We start from the raw sequence: 12189 nt of genomic DNA on the forward strand, positions 1-12189 counted from the left end.
CATTGGCAATAACATTTGTTTATGTGCTCTTGGCCAGAAGCTCACACCTTGCCAGCTAAATGAACACACTGATAAGAAAGACACACAGTCTCTTCATTCTTTTTCTTTCAAAACAGCTTTTCTTTTCATTCTTTTCACTTAGTATATCTCTAACATTAAAGGGGAATTCCATATATATTTTTTACAATTTCAGCATAATAATGGGAAGTGGCTCATTGTAGAGAAACTTACCTACTCTTTATTTCTTTACAGTGGTATTTCTTTACAGTGGTAGTGATAGGAATCAGGGGCTACAATGTCTGCAACACAAATAGAGCCATTTTATTTACTCCCCAAAAAAAACAGTGTACATACATGTGTCTTCCGAGTTTTTATATATGTGATGTTGATAATGGTAAAATAGTGGTAAATGTAAAAAAAAAGCTTTCTTTGGGGACTGCCCTGCCTTAAGATGCCTTGCATGTACCTCTCAGCCCTAAAAGGATTTTAAAAAATACTTTTGAGGCCAAAAGCTTTTCAAAACTGTTATAAAACAATGCCTCAGGCATCTGCATAACAACCTTCTGTATAATAACCTTCGTGTGAGAGAGCTTATAGAAGCATTTAGAGGCAAACTTGTTCACCACCACTGTAAACAATTCTGACTGTGCACTCTCAGAAAAAATGTACTGTGGCTGGTAAACTGTCACTGGTGTGATATCTCTCTTGTCACTGGGGTGTTACGCTCAATGGTATGTCTCCAGTACCTTTAGTTAACATATTTGTACCATATTGTAGTTGTACCATAATTCGTTGCAATTATATTTTTAAAGTTGTATTGTCTCCAGCCTTTATAGTATATTGTTCAAAAGACTAGGTTATGAAACAGTAGAAATATGTATCTTTCCACTGGGAAAAAACGTGTTAAAGGTACACAACTGGACCTTAAAACCATGGTTGTACTTTTGAGGGTATTTTTACATGGTTTGTGTCTTGCTGAAAAAAGTACCTGCACAGAACCTTTTTTCTGATAGTTTAGAAGGGAGTATTTCTTATCAAACCACTCTGAATTACTTTATTTACCAATTTATCAACCATTTAATTTCTTTTTTTAATTATGAAAAACTGATGAAATTACTTTTTAAGTATTTTTATTTCTATTAATATTATTTGTGGCAAAGTATAGGTACAACTTACAAGGCTCCCTGAAATACCTATTCACTCACAATGACCATGCAAGCACATGCACATGAGTGTCTTTGAAATTTTCTCACTGTTGTAGTGAAGTTGGAAAGAGCATTTGCTGAGCATTGATATTATGGGTTAAATTGTGCCTAGCAGTAGTTTGTTGTAATGCCTGTATGATTTTGCATTTGTTAGAGCATCATGAGGTTTTGGAGTAAGAGTGATACTTACTGGTAAGATGACCACATTTTGGATTTCGAAAAAGAGAACACTGGGGTCAGGAGTGCAGCACAGGGCAGACTGTAGGTAGCGAATGAAAACACAGCCAAATCATGGACATAGAAGGCAATTTAGAAATCCCAGCCGGAACTGATGTTTAGGTACCCAAAAGAAGACATTTTCTGGAAAAAGTAGGCATACGATTACTCTAAAATCTGTATTGAGTTTTTAAGTGAATATATGCCATATATTTGTGTATCACAAAGACTACACCAATGGCACATATTATACATCATTAAATTGCAGTACAGGCTGGACAAAATAAAAAAAAAAACTTGTTAGAAATAAGTATCAGACAGTTCCAATTCTGACCAATTTTCTGATCCTGACTGATTACCATCCTGGCTGATTCCAATTTTGGCCAAACTCTGGCTAGTATGACTTTCATTATCTAAGAAAGAACAGAAGTCCACAGCGCATGGTGCCCACATGAAGAGAAAGAGAAATTTATATTGAAATTATCCATTTATCTGCTTTTGTCCAATTCTGTTCTCTTTGCTGCTTTTGTCTAAACCTGGGCCCTGCGCTCTGTGATGTGTCGGAAGAATCAGTAGTGCTTTCACATTCCAAGGAAGATAGCCTTCCCTTCAGGTTTTTGTATGACCACATTGTGGCACAGCATTTTTTGTTCCTTTTTCTTTTTCTTTTAGTTTGCTGTATTTTTGTGGTGTCTGATATTGGGTCTAATGATTTGTAGGCACTCACAGGATGACAGTGCTGTGAGCCAGCCTGAGGAAACTCAGATGTAACTCAGCTTTACAGTGCTGAATTCTTAATGTGATGAAGCACACCACTGATGAAGCTGCCTGGAGGGGCTGCTCTCCTGAGGTGTTATCAGGAGTTACCCTTTTTTGTCCCTGTTAAAAATCATATTGCCTTGCTTCATCATTAGAGGTAGTTCCAGCGTCTTTAGTGACAGTCTTCGGTTAATGGGTCAGACTTCGACACTCCAGATCGCAAAGTCTGTGAAGGACTGTATGCATGACTTTTTTGTAGGTCAGTCATATAATCCACACATCACAGACAGAAGGCGAACAAAGCAGAGGATCAAAAAGTACAGCAATCTAAACACACCAGAGAGATCAGATGTTCCCCCTTGCTGATCTGCATATGGGCAGAGGGACGGTCACTGTTTTTGTTGGAGTGCTGATGTCTTCATTTGACTCTATTGTGTTGCGCATGTACAAGTTCAGCAATGAGCTCAACATGCATTTTCACACGTTTGTTTGGGTTCACTGCAGCATTGCCACCCTCATTCTTCACTCTGATCACTGTAATGTCACACTGCCTGGCAGTTAAATGAAGCAATTCATTTAAGTTTTATGCAACACATTTGATGTCTGCACTGGGTAGCTAAATTAGCAGCTCATATTTTTTGATACACCGTATCTTTCTTGCTATATATTCATATTGAATGCGTTATTTACATCTACATTTTTATCATATTTGTCTAGTTTTTCTCCAGCTGTCATTGCATCTGCCTATTATTGCATGTCATCTATTTTTTCTGTCTTTATCTATCTAGGCTTCTTTACTGTGTATTTTTTATCCGTTGTGTTTGTGTCAAACCTGTGAAAATTAATGTTTAAATGGCCATTACAGTTATAGCCTATTTGATGTCTCACTTATCCTGTCCTAGAAGCACATTGTTCATTGAGGACCGTGTTGCAAAAGAAGCAGCAGTTTAAAAAACTGTTACTGTTAGCTGGCTTCATAACACAAGCTGGTTTTGAGAAACTCACATTTGTTGTCACGATTTAGGAAACTAACAAACTGATACACTTGCAACTGATGCAGTGCAACTAAAATTTAGTTTAGTCTCATATACAAACCCAATTTCCAAAAAGTTGGGACAAATTACAAAAATAACAAAAAGCAATGGTTAACAAATTCTGTTTGATCAGTATTAAATGGAAAATGGTGCAAAAACACACTATTTTATGTTTTACCTTATGAACTTCATTGATGTTGTAAATCTACACCAACTTTTTGCTTGCAACATGTTCCAAAAAAGTTGGGACAGGGAGCATGTTTACCACTGTGTTACATCACCTTTCCTTTTAACAACACTTAATAGTCATTTGGAGACTGGAGACATAAACTTATCCAACTGCACAAAGGCCAGTTTAGCACCTGCCCTCTCTGATTGTGTAACCATGCTGTTTTAACACATGCAGAATGTCTTGGCATTGTCATGTTGATATTAGCATTAACATCCCTGAAAAAGATGTCATCTAGAAGGTAGCATATGTTGCTTCGTTAAAAATTACCCACTAATACCTCCCACGCTGTGACAGACCCTTACTTTTGATCATAATGCTAAGATTAATCTGGGTGGTCCTTTTCTTCTTTGACTTGAAAAACAGAACATCCATTATTTCCATAAACAATCTGAAAGGTTGCCTCATCAGAACACAGTACATTTTCATTGTTTCCATTGTTTCCATTTTTCATCAGTTCATTTCAGATGGGCTTGAGCCCAGAGAAGTCGGCAGCGTTTTTTGACGTTTGTGGCATATGGCTTCCACTGTCCATAACAGTCTTAACAGTCTGAACAGTCTTAATTTCCATTTCCAAATGCAGCAATGAATGGTGTTTATTGACAATGGTTTGTCAAAGTATTCCTGAACTGATGTGGTGATATCCATCATAGAAGCGTACCATTTTTTACGCAGTGCTGTCTGTGTAGTCGAAGGTGACAGGCATTCGGTTGTGTTTTTTAGCCTTGCCCTTGAGGCAAGAGAGATTTCTCCGCGTTCCCTTAATCTTTTGATGTTATTATGCACTGTAGAGGGTGGAAAACCTGAAATATATTTGCATTTGCTCACTGAAGAATGTTATTCTTAAACTGCTGGATTTTTTGCTGATACATTTTTTGGCAAAGTAGTAAGCCTCAACCCATCCTTGCTCATAAAGAATTAGGCCTTTCCTGGATGCTCCTTTTATACCCAATCATGACTGCATCACCTGTTGAAGATTTTTGTGAACATTTGAAAATGTTCCTATCTTAAATGTCCCATGTCCCAACGTTTTTAAAACATTGCAGGAATTAGTTTCAGAATGGCCATATTTTCACAAAAGAATGAAGAAAGAAATTAATTTGAAATGGTAAAACATTAAATATCTTGTCTTGTATGTTTTTTTTTTTAAATACAGGTCAAAATACAATCATACATCACTGCTTTTTGTTTTTGCATTTTACGTACTCCCCTACTATTTTTAGAATTGGTTTTGTAGGTCTAAAGCATTGTATTGTTTCACCCTGTAATGCCAGACTTTGCAGTACACGTCAGTTCTATTCTCAACTGAGACTAAAAAAGGTCATAAACCTGCAGCAGTGTGCAGCACTGATTATATTATGATTATATGATTATAGCTAATTACACTACAAGGCTTCCACATATGGAGTGCTAGCATGTCATACAGTCTGCCGAAATAGCTGTTGTTTCCAGGTCTGTCACAATTGTGAGATTTAAGCTGATGATTATTTGCCATAAATAGTCACATTTAATATTTTGGTTTTTTGTTCTTTTTTGTTCATTGCCCCTGTTAAAGTATAAGCCTAAAGTATACAAGTTTGCTGGTTATCTATCTTGCTTCATAGCTGTAAATACCTAGTTGCTCCCAACTGATGACACACACAGCTTGGGCTCAAATCGACAAACATTACTTACTGCTGCCCTCTAAAGGTGTTAGAAGTTAGAACTTTTTTTTTGGTAAGACCCATGAATGCGTTTTCTTCTTTCTTTTATTTACACGCCTCAACTCAGTGGATGAAAACGCACTCATTTCATATTCTGTTTGCTGTAAACACATGATTTTGAGTGCTAATACATGTGTGATAATGGTACGGAGCGTGGGCGAGTCATGAGGGAGAGGATTGCGAATCTAAACCTACATTTTTGAGCCTCAGAAAGATTGAGAATTGGCAACCAAAAATGATAGGTATAAGACTGAAATGTTTTCAAACAAATCAACATGTTTAGACCACTTTTGATTGTTTAATAGTTTCGCACTTGAGTTTGTATCTGCAGGGGCTCCCTTGAAGTCAGGGGCTCTGGGCTTCAGCCCTGTGCAGTGATCCGCCTCTGAGCGAGTTCATGCGTTTTTGTGTGTATACTGTGTTTCATAGAGCAGCCCGGCAACAGCCTGCTTCTGAAAAAGTAACATAGCCAGAAGGTTTCTTTTTGGTTACTGAGGCTATGTTGAGAAGTAGGCAAAGAAAATGAAGCTCACAGTTCTACTACACAATGGAACTCACACAAATTCTGCATTTTTCAGGTACCACTGACTTCTACACTATTCATAGTGCTAGGGCTGCTGTTCTGTTTTTCATTGATTTTTTTTTTCTTCTTAGATGGAAAATATAGGGCTATGTAAACATTGTTTTGACAGTTGTCATAAATATGCTTTGAGTAATGGACTCTGTGTGTAAGCCTGTAAAGTCGTTGGCTGGCTTGTGGGCCTGTGCACATTTTGGCTGCAGGCAGTATATTGTTTAGAGCTTGTTTTGGAGTATCTCTGTAATGTGTTACGCTGAATTTGTTCCCCCTCTAGCAGCCCTCTGGGAGTGAGAATGAGGGAGGGGAGGAGCAGAAGGAGAGAGAGAAGCTCTGCCGAGTTCTCAAACAGATGGGCAGAATCAAGTGTCCCAGTGAGGTATGGGACACACGCACACAGACACACAATCACACACACACACACACTCTCTGTCTCTTTCTTTCACTCACTCTCTTACTCTCTCTCTTACTCCAACACAGTCACGATCACGCCCCCATTCTCCATCGTGTCCTTATTGCACCCTTCCTGCCTGTTTTCCTTCTCTCTTCTTGTTGCTCTCTCTCTATGTCTGTCTCTCTCTCTCTTTCTCTCTGTCTCTCTGTCTTGTCGCACTGCCCGTGTACACATCATCGTTCTGTTTCCAATTACTCTCTGCAGTGAGAGATGAGGTAGAGCTTGTGGCTTTTTCCATTTTGCAGTCACTCTTCTTTTCTTCTGAATTCCTAAACACACACTCTCTCACACACAAACACACAGATAACCACACACACAAACACACACACACACACCTTGCTTTCCAGTGCCTGCTACTTTTCTTCTCATTTTTCTAAGTAGTAATAAACTGAATGTCCAGAATGCATCATAATTCAAAAGTGGAGATCAAATCTCAAGGCAGATAACTTGACAAAAGAAATAGTGTAAACAGATAAGCAAAGTGTATACCTTTTTTAAGCAAGAAAACAAATGAGACAAATATAAATCACACATCATTCATGTTCAATCACTACTCTGATTAAACAAAATGGTGATAAGCACTTATCAAATCGAGTTGCACTCTAAATGAGCTTGGGCATTTGCTTGGAAAAAAATCACAGTACTTCTAACAATAAACAAAGCCTCACACATCTTTAATACATTGATAGAAACACTGTAATACACAGAAGGTTACTATTCTATACATTTAACTATGCACAGCATGGACTTGCACACACTATAACGCCTCTGGTGGTAAGTTTAAATGAGCCAAATTCTCAGACAGGATCGTTGTCTAGACACTCAAGGTGATGCATTTTACCCTCTGCACATAGACCGCGGATAAACAAAGTGTGTAACAGACATTCAGGTAACATTTTTTATTTTGTGTGCTGTAGATATGCAGTGAATCATTCAGTAAATATTTCAGCTTATTACTGAATGCCTTTTAGCTCATTGGCTGTCTGCTGAACTGCTTAGGTTAAGTTTGAGATGCTTTCGTGCCTTTTACTACATACACATGAGGTGTTTGACTGCAAACATAAGTGTATTCATGAGACTGAGCAATTTTTACTTCTCTAAGCTGGGTGGAACGTGAATTTTAAAAAACTGATCTGTCTGCTCCTCTTTCTGTTGTACTGTGGCTGTAGTGATTCTTTACAGCTCCGCTCAGGGAAGGGACTGTATCATGTGATCAGAGCTTGTGAAAGTTGTACTGCTCTGCATGCCTAAGAACCCTCAGGTGCAACTGCAGCTTATTTGACTAAATTGCAGTGATGGTATTTCAAAGTGCCCACAATGACATTACCATGCACATTAAAAATTGCAGTATACTGACTTAGCGAAACTTCAACAGAAATTGTGTGGAAACTGCAAAAAGTTATATCAATTTAGTTTTATGCAGTCACTTTAAAGATAGAAGACTATTGAATGCGTAATAATAATAATACTAGTTCAGATCTAAAAGCTCTCCTTCTCTCTCTTTTTCTATGCATACTCTCCTGCAGGGCTGCTCAGCTCACTTCTCCAGTCTGATGGGCTATCAGTACCATCAGAAGCGCTGTGGTAGAGAGCTGTCAGATACTCAAAAGCCTGTGTTCCTGTGCCAGCACTGTGGAAAAACGTACCGCTCCAAAGCCGGCCGAGACTACCACGTGCGCTCCGAACACGCCGTCACCACCACACCCACACGCCCGGTGAGACAACACACTCAGCCTTCATCCTGCTGCTTAGAGCTGTTACACTTTCTAATTGATTTAGGCTTTGTTAATCCATTATTGTCCAATATCTGTCTGTTAAGGTCCGATATGATTTGATTAAGAGGCACAGCATGTATTCCACTGTTTTACTCTTTGCCCTAAACTCTTCTTTTGTTTGGTAAAAGTAACAAAAAGATGCAGTTGAAGTGTGAGGTATGTTCCCATGCAGGGGCATGAGAAGGTGTTTTAAGTTGGGGGTACTGAAATTTCAAGCAGCATGCATGTGACAGAATGGTGGTGACATCATAAAAATTATTTGCTTTTTTTTCATTCTTTTTTTTTAGAGTGTACTTCAAACAGAATGTGTCATGATGTGCTATAATGTTAGGAAAAGTGCCAAATCTACACTAAAAGAAGCACTTATAGGTCTTTATGTTTTAATTATTTTAAAGTACAGATTTTTTTTTACTTTTGCACTTGTAGTTCAATAATTCTGAAATCTGCACCCTCAGCACCCCACTTCCTGCATCCCTGGTCCCATATGATTTCTCATAGTGGTAGTTTGTACAAAAACTGTAGAAGTTTAGGCTATCTAGGCAGATTTTGTTCCTATATAAATAAGTGTAAATAACAATAACGTGGGCTTAGAAGAGTAGAAGAGTTTAAAAGTAGTAAAATACATAGCTTTATTTTCAGGTTTCAGATGTGTTTCTTGACTTCCCCAACCTTCTGCCTCTTGTGGAAATACATTTATTCTTTGTAAGCAAGAATCAGCACGTACAAATCAGTAGACATGTAATCACTGAGAGTTAATGGACAGCTCTAACCGCAAACTGCTTTTTTTCTTGGCTCTTTCCAGGTTTCCGCCCCCGAGGAGGTGAAGTCGGCCTTTAGGAAAGATAAAGAGCAGCCTCCAGCAGAGAAAACAAAAATAGAGACCATCCAAAAGAAGAGCCTGGCGAAAGCAAAGGAAAGAATAGAGGAGAAGAGGGAAGAGAAAAAGGAGGAGAGGAGGGAAGAGAAGAAAGAAGTCAGGGCAGAGGCGGAAGAGCTGCTGGACTTGGAGCGCACTCCCAGCGGCAGAGTGAGGAGACGCTCGGCTCAGGTGGCCGTCTTCCACCTGCAGGAGATTGCAGAGGATGAGCTGGCCAAAGACTGGGGCACCAAACGCCGCATCAAAGACGACCTCGTACCCGATATCAAGAGGGTGAGGAAAAGGAGCTCCTATTTACACCTATGCACATACACTCACACTTCCAGAAAACCACAGTCACTGTCATGTATACACAGGAAATATAGTGTGTTTTATACTTTTGGCAACTTTGATAAGATTGGTCCTCCTAAAGATTTGTAAGACTTTGGACCTTATGCCAAAAGAGTATGGTCCTTTGAGAGCAACTGATGAATCAGTTCCAGCTGAGTGGAAATAAGGACCTGCCCATTACTCCCTGATTAATATATCATTTCCAAGTGACATGCCCCAGTTTATTCTCAAATACATATTCAGGCAAGTGTAAGCAAATTGAACGAGAGCATTCAACAAGCGCATGAACCATTGGTTGTCCTACATGAAAAAATCCACCTGGTCATACTCCTTCTTGTGAAAGCACAGCATTAAATTTATCTAGGACTTCTGCCATGATTATGGGCATTCATCTGTTTATACCTGGTACTCGACTGAAGGACTAATAAGCTAATAAATTGTAATTCAAGTCTGCAATTTCCAGTATTGCAAATATACAAATTACAAGCTAAAAACTTGTATTCAAATACAATATTCAGAATGAGTTACCTACCATTTTAATATGTGGATACAAGGATTGGCCTTTGCACAAATATTATTAACATTATTATTTTCCAAATTTATTTATATTAACTGTGTTATTTATAATATTTATTATAATTTAAATTAATTAGTGGCAAACGTATTTTAGGGTTAATTTAAGAAGTGCTCAAATTTACACTCACACTAGTCAGAAGTATGTTTTATTGTACAGGTAATACCTGGCAAATATATACACCAAAGATAAAAACAATGCATTACGAACCTGTAATTCCACCCATAAGACAACGCTAGTAAGCTAGGTGGGTGAGGGCAGGCACATGCTTCCTCTGAGACACGTGAAATGCCACTGTATCTTTTTTGAACTGCCGCTAATGTGACAGCTCAACTCGCTTGGAGAAGAAAATGCTAACTACCAACTCTGATGCATCAGCTAACAGACACCCACATTGGCAAGCATCACGCTGATATGGGGAAAGGGAGGGCCATCCTACCCTTCCAGAGAGAGGGAATCCAGTTATGCTTTTGTGGACCTCCTTACAGAGAATATGACATCTCTGGGGATCAAACTTGCAGACTGACACTTAGACGGAATACACGCTTATCTTATGATCTGATTTACCACACAGAACTCAAGGACCAGTGTGTTTTAGGCTTTTCTTTGAACTATTTATTGTATTTCTCCACTGAAAGATGTTTATGACTGCCTTCTCTTTCTGTATTTTAGCTAAACTATACACGTCCAGGCCTTCCTAACTTCAGCCCCGAAACTCTAGAGACCTGGAAAAATGAAGTAAAAGAGAAAGGCTTCATCTGTTGTCCCAATAGTGTAAGTCCTGGCTCTTTATTTATTTCACAGACATATACTCTTGCACTTTTAAATGCCTCACATGAAACAGTCTACTGCTGAAAAAAAGCAACATGTTTAAGTATTTATAGGACCCCTGATTCACTGAGTTGTTGAAAAACATGAGGTGCTTAAAAAATCTCAACTCTGCAAGTTCTTTGTTGCTGTGGTCCCCTGTGAGATAACTGTCCATCTCGTCTTATCCCCTGTGACAGAGCTGTGAGGCTGTTTACTCAAGTGTGTCAGGACTAAAAGCTCACCTCGCAAACTGCAACAAGGTACAGTACTGGTGCTCTTTATGATGTGTTCCAGCTCAGTCTTTTATGACATACAGTAGTTCATGAATTATATATTCATAATTCTGAGGCAAACGGTACTATTAATACCAGAAGCTGTAACTGAACATGTTTGCTTACATTAGGAGCCAATAAAAAAGCTAATTTGGTTAGATTGTTAGATTTGTTAGATTGCTTTCTTTTCTTATCAGAATTGGTGCACCAACTGATGACTTAAAGAAACTTATTTTAACAACTTAAACTGCAGGGCCCACACTTAAATTATTCACTCACACATAACGCAGTACATACTAGTTACTTAAGTAGTTACTTAAAAATTACAAAAAAAAAATATTAAGTAACTACATCAAAAGCTTACATTTTAAGGCAATACAACTCTAAGTTAAAAAAGAGGAATTACTTTTGTTTAGCTTTTATTGCTGTACCTCTCTTACTGCTGTAATTCTGCTCCATACAGGGAGGGGGTGATGTGGGAAAGTATACATGCTTGCTATGCCAGAAGGAATTCAGCTCTGAGAGTGGAGTGAAATACCACATCAGCAAGACACACTCTCAGGTGAGCTGAAAGCAGGCACACACTCATTATACATTGTCAGTACATGTCCCATATGCATTATATATACACTCCTGTGCTAAAAATTTTTTTTATTAAACCCTATACATAATATCTGGTCTCACATTGAACACAAACTAGCTTGGCAGTGTGTTTCAACTGTTTGAAGCCATCTGTGCTGAACAATATTGACTCTTTCTGTAAATGGCTGTCTGCAAGTTTACTGACCCATACTAAGTTACTTATCAATTTGTTAATAACTTGTTGTTGAAATCTTTAAAAGGTTAATGCTTTGCCATTTTGAGCTCATTCGTTTGCATATATATATATATATATATATATATATATATATATATATATATATGTGTACGCACACACAAAGTTCTTTCAAAAACTCACATTTTTCAGTACTGCTTTTCAGTTTAAGATTTTTTTAATTTGAGTAATTTGGATGTATCTTGTACTGTAAGTAAACCATATTTTGTAGACCTGACTTACAGTACATGATACTGTACTAGAACATTAAGTTGAGAAAATTAAAAATAAAGATTTGCAGAAGGTTGACTTAAAATTTCAAGTTGACCCAGCTTTTTTTATAGCACAGCCTGAGTAAAACGTGGTCCAGGGCAATATTGGTTGGACCTTCTAAGACATGTAATCATGCTTTATGTAGGATTATGACATCATGAATTACAAACATAAAGCAACAAAAAACATACAAGATTTTTTTTTTGGGAAGAAGAGGCGCCCCTCATGATCAACATTTTGTCAGAAATTGGCATCATTAGTTATTTATATAGATGAAAATAGGAAGA

General features: G+C 38.0%; 1 protein-coding gene across 1 annotated transcript in view; it reads left to right on the forward strand.

Moving 5' to 3' along the window:
- znf512b (zinc finger protein 512B) overlaps positions 1–12189 on the forward strand; it is a 71591-nt gene that overhangs the window by 53780 nt on the left and 5622 nt on the right. The window contains 6 exon segments of the mRNA XM_036591013.1: positions 6001–6102; positions 7704–7892; positions 8755–9102; positions 10406–10507; positions 10741–10803; positions 11279–11377. Of these exon segments, the coding sequence (XP_036446906.1) occupies positions 6001–6102; positions 7704–7892; positions 8755–9102; positions 10406–10507; positions 10741–10803; positions 11279–11377 (903 nt within the window).

This window comes from Colossoma macropomum, unplaced genomic scaffold, assembly GCF_904425465.1.
Source record: "Colossoma macropomum unplaced genomic scaffold, Colossoma_macropomum, whole genome shotgun sequence".
Classification (NCBI taxonomy): domain Eukaryota; kingdom Metazoa; phylum Chordata; class Actinopteri; order Characiformes; family Serrasalmidae; genus Colossoma; species Colossoma macropomum.